The following is a 7,649-nucleotide window of genomic DNA, read 5'->3' on the forward strand; positions in this document are numbered from 1 at the left end:
CGCGGCAACGTCAGTATTACCTGGAATAATGTGTTACATTAAATGCAATTCACACAACTTATTATTTGCCAATAAAAGTGTAATTGTTGTCGACTAAAACCGATTGACGGCACCTCTGTAACCGATCCGTAATGTCGGAATTTACCATTTATCTGTGAATGCACCACGAGATGAAACCGGAAGTTAAACTATACAAAACAGGAAATACACAAAACGCATCACTCTCACCACTCACTGCCCTCAGTGGCTCCATTTTCTAGCTAGCGTTAAACTTTCGTCGTTCCACCTTTTATCGTTAATTTTTTTTTTCTTTTATTGTTGGGTTTAACAAACGATCGTTTCAAGATGGGAGGCGGCGATCTGGTGAGTATAAACTAAACCTTTCTCGATAGGCGCTATCGCTGAGGCGAGATAACGCTAATGCCGGACTCCATTGCGAAAATTGGACTTTAAAGAGCTTTCATTACTTGTCGCCTTATTTACGGCTTTTCTATACAAATCAAAAGCACTTGGGATTTGTTGAATGCTATAACCTAGTTCATCAATACTCCCTTTAACTTGGGTCTCGTTATTCTCGCATTTATACAGCTATGATTGTTGTCAGGTGCTAGCTTGTTTTAGCAAAACTACCAGATGATTATAGATAGGTGTGATAGTTTAGATATCTTTGATAAGTGTTTTACAATATCATTAATAGTCTCTTTAATAATTCGATTATCAGAGTAGACATTATGACAAAATGTGGCCCTAATAGAGGCTTGAATATTTTTTATCTCCTATTTATTATCATCTGATCTCACTGTTACAGCTTCTGACTGTTTTAACTTGTCTTTTACCAGAACCTGAAAAAGAGCTGGCACCCCCAGACTATGAAAAACATCGAGCGAGTCTGGAAAGCTGAGCAGAAGTATGAGGCTGAACGCAAGAAGATCGAGGAGCTCCAGAAAGAGCTGAAGGATGAACGAGCCCGAGAAGAAATGACAAAATTCGCAGAGGAAACGGGTGCCATCAAGTGAGTTAATGCTCATGACATTAATTATTATGAGGGTGAGGACAGAGCTGTTTTGCCATATCAGATGTGTATTTTATCTGGTGACAGAAAAAAGGACGATCGCCTGGACTGGATGTACCAGGGCCCTGCCGGTCAGGTGTCCAGAGATGAGTATCTGCTGGGGCGCCCCATTGACAAGCAGATCACCGACCAATTCGAGGAGCCAGAGAGCGGGCCGTCGGCCGAGACTGGCCTCCTCCCCGGGTCCATCTTCAGCAGCACCACTGCTGCCTCCAGCCTCGACCTGGCTGCCAAGATCAGGGAGGATCCCTTGTTCCAAATCAGGTTAGTAAGTCAGCCTCTCTCTAATTTGTTCTAATAATACGTTAAAAGTTGCAAATGATCTCATTCGTGTTTCATTTGTTTTCTGCAGGAAGCGTGAAGAAGAGAAGAAAAGAGAAGTCTTGACAAATCCAGTGAAGATGAAGAAAATCAAAGAAATGGTAAAATTATGTTTACATGTGATAACCTTGACATGTTGTATTGATCCCAACACATCAGCCAAAATGTCAGCAGTACATCATGTTATGAATTACTAGCAACTGCTGTTATTCGGTGCTTAACGTTTCAAGCACTGTTTATGGAAACATTAATATTAACAAAAGATTTTTGCCACAGCTTCGCCAAAATCTGGACAAGAAGGACAAGAAAAAGAAGAGGAAGAAGGAAAAGAAGGAGAAGAAAGGAGATAAAGAGAGGAGAAAGGACAAGAAGCATAAGAAGAGAAGTTCAAGTTCAAGTTCAGATGAAGATGAGAAAAAACACAGGTGTGTACTAATACTTTCAATATGGAATTTGTGTACAGATCGCATTGTACACACTGATATCTCATGTTTTCTATTTTTGTCTGTTATACACTGAGAATATTCAGTAACCTAGTTGCTCTGTTTTCAGGTCACATTCACGAGATGAAGCCTTAACGGACACCAAGTCGCGTTCTCATCATATTTCAGGCTACGGCCTACAGGTCAGTGAGCAGCAGTATTTCATTATACCACAGATATTTTGATCACACACACCAGCCATCAGCCATAACAACATGGCCACTGACAAGTGAAGTGAGTAACACTGATTATACGGTTATCATGGCTCCTGTCAACAGGTGGGATATATTAGGCAGCAAGTGAACATTTTGTCCTCAAAGTTGATGTTAGAAGCAGGAAAATGGACATTTAGGTTTTATCTGAAGTTTTGTCAAACCGTATTTTTACTTCTATAATAGAAAAGACTTCTTAGTTTTGCAAATACATGTCTGTTTCATCAGCGCGAACCCATGAGTCCTAAATTTAAAATCTATTCTTTCAGCTCCCTGCTGGCAGACATCAGCATTCCTCAGAGCCTCCCAATCACTCAGGGCGCCGTGAGAGGAGCCGATCCCAATCACCTCACAAAAACCACAGAGACATTCGCTCCTACTCTTCGTCCTCGTACAGAGGAGACAAGAAGGTGGAACCCAGACCTACAAGTCCAAAGAGAGACCGTTACCACCGACAGAGGAACCCCGTGACGAAGTAAGAGTTCACAGATCTCCAGAAAGTACATCTGAAGTAGACTGGAAAGGCCACAACATGTTCCAACAGTGACCACCTTGTAAAAACATCTGTTCATAATTTACACTATGAGTTGAGATAATTATAACATGCTTTTTGAGTGATAAGCCATTGCTTTGCTTTATCTCCAACCACATGTTATCAGCTTCACTGATTTTTCTGTATTGTTCTGCCTGATGTAGGAAGCTATCTGCAGACGAACTTGAGCGAAAGAGACGTGAGATGATGGACCAGGCCAAGCAGAGGGAGGAGGACAGGGAGAATAATGTGAAGAGATACAAGAGGCAAGACGAGCAGGAGAAGCAGAGGGAACAAAATGTCAAGCATGACCGCCATGCTGGCTTTATCCAGTAAGTTCGATCAGAGGATGTGACATTCGTGGTCACATGTATACCTAATAATGGTGTCTTTAAATGCTTAATTTTCAGATTCACTGACACTGACCTTTTTCCTCCTTGCAGTAACATGAAGCTGGAGAGTGCTGCTAGCTCTTCTTTAGAGGACAGAGTGAAGAGGAACATCCACTCCATTCAGAGGACGGCAGCCTCCCTGGACAACTTCATGAAGAGATGAAGACACAGGACAGTCACCCTGGAGTTGATAAACGGACTGAAAACACTTGCAAAGACTGGTCCATGCACCCCTTTATCGGTCTATTCAATGTGTTGCTTCAAAAGGATGGCTGGAAACCCACAGCCCCATCCCAGGACTTTTTATTTTGAAAAGCAGATTCCACAATATAATTGATAATTCACACATGTTAAATTAAGGCTAATCTGTACAACCAACTTTCATTAAAAGCAGATGCGTCCCTTTATAAAGTGGTCATAACTTTGTACGATATATTTTGTTTTTACATAATAAGTTGTGATTTTATCTCAGATGTTTTTGTAGTATACTGTATTATTATTGACTGTATGACTGTGAGTATAGACTGGTATAAAACCTCAATTTCTGCAGCTGCATCATTTTTTTTGTTGTTGTTGTCTTCAAACAAACGTTTTTCCACTGGGGGTGTTTTCAGTAAAATGCACCTTTACCTCACAACACTTCCAGGTTACATAAAATTCATTATCAGCGGCTCTTTGTACAGATACTATTATTATATTCTGTTTATTTCAAGTTTAATCAGGTTGTATGATGGTTTATTTTTTCGGTTTGATGAAAAAAACAACAGGTGGCTTCTGATGTTGGCTAGCTATTTGTGTTGATGCTAAATTACGAGCTCTTATGAGTTTGTAGCTCTTGGTCTAACTCAATTTTCAAGTCTTATTTCAAACGTTTTTTCTTTAGTTGTACAAAAATAAAAATAATAACAATAATGAAAAACAACAACACGCGTTGGTCGCATACCTCACCCATAGACATCAGCCGGTGAGGGCAACCGAAGTCACAAACATCACAGTGACGCTGAATTTTTGAAGGAATAAGGTTGCCCCGTTTTTAATTTCGCTTTAACACTCCTCCACCAAACTATGCACGCACCGTCCGCCGCGTCTCTCATCAACCAATGACAGCAGCACCTTACGCTTACCCAGCCAATCACGGTTGCGCAGATGGTGACGTGAAAATATCACGCTACTGTGATCTCTTGTGTTTCTAAATCGTGTAGTCACTGTGGAAAGCTAACAGTCATACATCCAGGGTTTAGAAGTTTTAGCGGTTAGGATCACACGACACCTTCAACATGGTAAGAAAACCTTATATCAGATCCCATGCGTATTGTTTATTGGATAAAATGCATTAAAACTAGTTAATAATGCTGACTGTTACAAGATCTCGCCTAAGCTAATGCTGGAAGCTAGCATGCTCACTAAATTTAGCTAGCCTTCATGTTATATTTAATTTTAACGAATATTAACGCTAGGATTTGCATGTTATTGTGATTAAACGTTTATGATTTGTTCTAAGAAATGATTCGGCCAACGATAAAAGAAGAATAAAATACGATAGCCGGTAAAAACCGGAAAGCTAAAAGGTTAGCGCATTGGAGCTAACGTTGTATTTTGTGAATTCGCTTTCAGGATGTTTTATTTTTATAACTGAGGGAAACTTTTCTTAATCTGCTGTGTTTACATGAGCTGAAGTCGAACAGACACCATCAGTTTAGTTAGTTGTAGATTAAATGCAGTATTACTCAAAAAGAGTTGGATTTTCTAAAGTTAGAGTCAGCTAGCATCTAAAATATGATCTAACAATAAGGTTTTTAATTGATGCTCCATGTAAGTACATTGATGGTTTGCTTTTACATTTATAATAGTATTGTTATTCTTCTTTACAATTTCATGATAGGGGTTCAACTAAAATTGCTTGTCATTGCAGATTAACATTTTAACAGCTTGTTTTTGCTTAAATTCACACTGTCACTTAAGTGTTGCATACATTTTTTTCCATTGTAATTCTTCTGTAGTTTAACTCATTCATTGATGTATTAAATGGTGGACTTACCTCTCATCTCTTTTTTTTTTTTTTTCCATCCAGTCTATTATGTCCTATAATGGAGGGGCCGTCATGGCCATGCGGGGGAAGAATTGTGTGGCAATCGCAGCAGACCGGCGGTTCGGCATTCAGGCTCAGATGGTCACCACAGATTTCCAGAAGATCTTCCCCATGGGAGACAGGCTGTTCATCGGACTGGCTGGTCTGGCGTCTGATGTTCAGACAGTGTGAGTGTGTCTAACCTCAGTATCCTTCTCTCAAAGTGGCACTGAAACAGTAATTTTTTGACATTTCACAGCTTAACGTTTTTCGTGGTTGCGAACAAGTGCCCATTTAGAGAGGGACTGAAGTGAGAAGTTACAGCCAATGTTATAGGGTGTTAAGGAGCACTGATGAATTAATAGTTTCTTTGATAGCACTAACAGTAAGCGGTTTTCTGTGTCTTGTACTTAGATCCCAGAGGCTTAAATTCAGACTGAATCTGTATGAGCTGAAGGAAGGTCGCCAGATCAAACCTAAAACCTTCATGAGCATGGTGTCCAACCTGCTGTACGAGAGGAGGTTAGTGCAACTTGATGTACCTGCATATTTTCCAATAATCTTATTGAGAACGTGACTAATGTCAAACTGTTAAATGTAACGTATACGTGCTTAATGTGTGTGATTTTCTCATTAGGTTCGGTCCATACTACATTGAGCCGGTGATCGCTGGACTTGATCCCAAAACCTTTGAACCTTTCATCTGCTCCTTGGATCTGATCGGCTGCCCCATGGAGACAGAGGACTTCGTTGTGAGCGGCACCTGCTCGGAGCAGATGTACGGCATGTGTGAATCTTTGTGGGAGCCGGACATGGTCAGTACTGAGTTCACTGTTCACATCAAGTCTGGTTACTGAAGGCTAAAGTGACAGCTAGTTCGAGGTTATTTGTGGGTTAAGAAGGATTCCTTCATTACATGTTTGCATGATCGTCAAAGTTAACCAAAAATCCCTGTGTGTGTCTTAGCATTTTTTTAAAAATAAATAAAGGATGTCCCTTGTTTCATCAAGCAAACTTGGAGGAGTGGGAAAGCACCCATACTGCAATTTAGGTGGTTAGATGCCTTGCTTAACTGTCCCTCTACTTCCCTTCCTCAAGGGATATAAAGGGGGATTCAAACCAGTAACCTTATGGTTCCAAGTCCACTTCTCGAACCGCTTGTCCACAAGCTTCCTTTTGTTGTTAGAGATGTACATAAGATCGTTCTCTCTGGTTTCAGATGTTCTTTATTTAGAAATGTGTTAAAAGTTTGACTGTTAAATTGAGTAATGTTATTGGTCATGCAGGAACCAGAGGACCTGTTTGAGACCATCTCCCAGGCGATGCTGAATGCAGTTGACAGAGATGCGGTCTCTGGTATGGGAGTCGTCGTACATGTCATGTAAGTACGGAAGGTCGGGCTGGGAGGCTACCAGCCGTGTCGACACTGAAAGCGTTTTTAGTTTGTAAGTTGTCTGAATAGCATGTCTGCAGTGATTGACAGCCCTTTCTCTTTTCTCTGACAGCGAGAAAGACAAGATCACCACACGAACCCTGAAGGCCAGAATGGACTAGAGCTTCAGTTTCTCCACACACTTCACTATCACACATGTTTTGTATAAAATAATAAACGATGCCTGTACTCTGTCTTTTCTTATGGATATAGTTCAATAAATGAACATAGGGTTTAAACATTTAATGTGACTCGTGTTATTGTTGGAAAAATTAATTACATTTAATAGCCCTCTCTCATATATACTCCGTTCAGCCACAACATTAAAACCACTGACAGGAGAAGTAAATATCATTGACCATCTTGTGACAATTCAATGTTCTGCTGGGAAACTTTTGGACCTGGCATTTATGTGGATGTTACTTAGACATGTACCACCCCCCCTAGACCAGACCAGGCACCCCCACCCCATAGCAATGACACTCCTTGATGGCAGCAGCCATCCCCAGCAGGGTGCAGTCTGACACAGGCACAAAAATGGTTTAGGAATAACTAAAAAAAACACGAAGAACAGCACAAGGTGTTGACCTGGCCTCTAAATTCACAAGATCCCAAACTGCTCAAGTATCTGTGGGATGCACTGGAACAAGCCTGATCCACAGAGGCCCCTCCCCTCAACCCATAGGACCCAAAGGCCCCCACTAACAACATTCTGTTGCCAGACACCATTCACTCCCGCACAATACTAGGTTGGTCATAATGTTATGCCTGATTAGTGTGTGTGTGTGTGTATACATATGTATCTACATATTTGAATTTAAAATGAAAGGAATGATGGCATGAGCAGCTATAGCACTGACAGTAAAGGTCTGGAAGTATTAACGTTGAAAAACTTGGTGATTAAATATAGAAACTTTCAGCCTTTGTCCTGATGTAATTAGATTATCTAAGATGGAACCTCTTGATGACAATTGTACACTTCTTTACATATTTAGGGAGTTGCTAGATGTGGCAGTGGGGACGGTCTAGTGAACTGCATTGTAGGAAGAGTTTTTGAGCTGGGTATGTTATAACCTTGAAGCTGAGCTGTAGGTTCAAGAAAGGTGGGAGAAAAAGAATTGACAAAATATTTGCTCCT

The 7,649-nt window shown here is 40.7% G+C and overlaps 2 protein-coding genes across 2 annotated transcripts in view; one reads left to right on the forward strand and one right to left on the reverse strand.

The window, feature by feature from the left end:
* scrn2 (secernin 2) overlaps window positions 1–3,946 on the reverse strand; it is a 32,479-nt gene extending 28,533 nt beyond the window's left edge. Inside the window, exon 1 of the mRNA XM_084569442.1 lies at window positions 3,046–3,946. Within this exon, the coding sequence (XP_084425568.1) occupies window positions 3,046–3,131 (86 nt within the window). The 5' untranslated portion in view covers window positions 3,132–3,946. The remainder of the gene's footprint in view (window positions 1–3,045) is intronic.
* Window positions 3,947–4,160: 214 nt separating this feature from the next.
* psmb3 (proteasome 20S subunit beta 3) lies at window positions 4,161–6,763 on the forward strand. The gene is made up of 6 exons (XM_084569454.1): window positions 4,161–4,291; window positions 5,083–5,267; window positions 5,494–5,601; window positions 5,717–5,894; window positions 6,366–6,460; window positions 6,585–6,763. The coding sequence occupies exons 1-6, from the start codon at window positions 4,289–4,291 to the stop codon at window positions 6,631–6,633; spliced, it is 618 nt and encodes a 205-aa protein (XP_084425580.1). The 5' UTR covers window positions 4,161–4,288; the 3' UTR covers window positions 6,634–6,763.
* The last annotated feature ends 886 nt before the right edge of the window (window positions 6,764–7,649 follow it).

The sequence above is a fragment of the Chelon labrosus genome (assembly GCF_963514085.1).
Source record: "Chelon labrosus genome assembly, chromosome: 2".
NCBI classification, from domain to species: domain Eukaryota; kingdom Metazoa; phylum Chordata; class Actinopteri; order Mugiliformes; family Mugilidae; genus Chelon; species Chelon labrosus.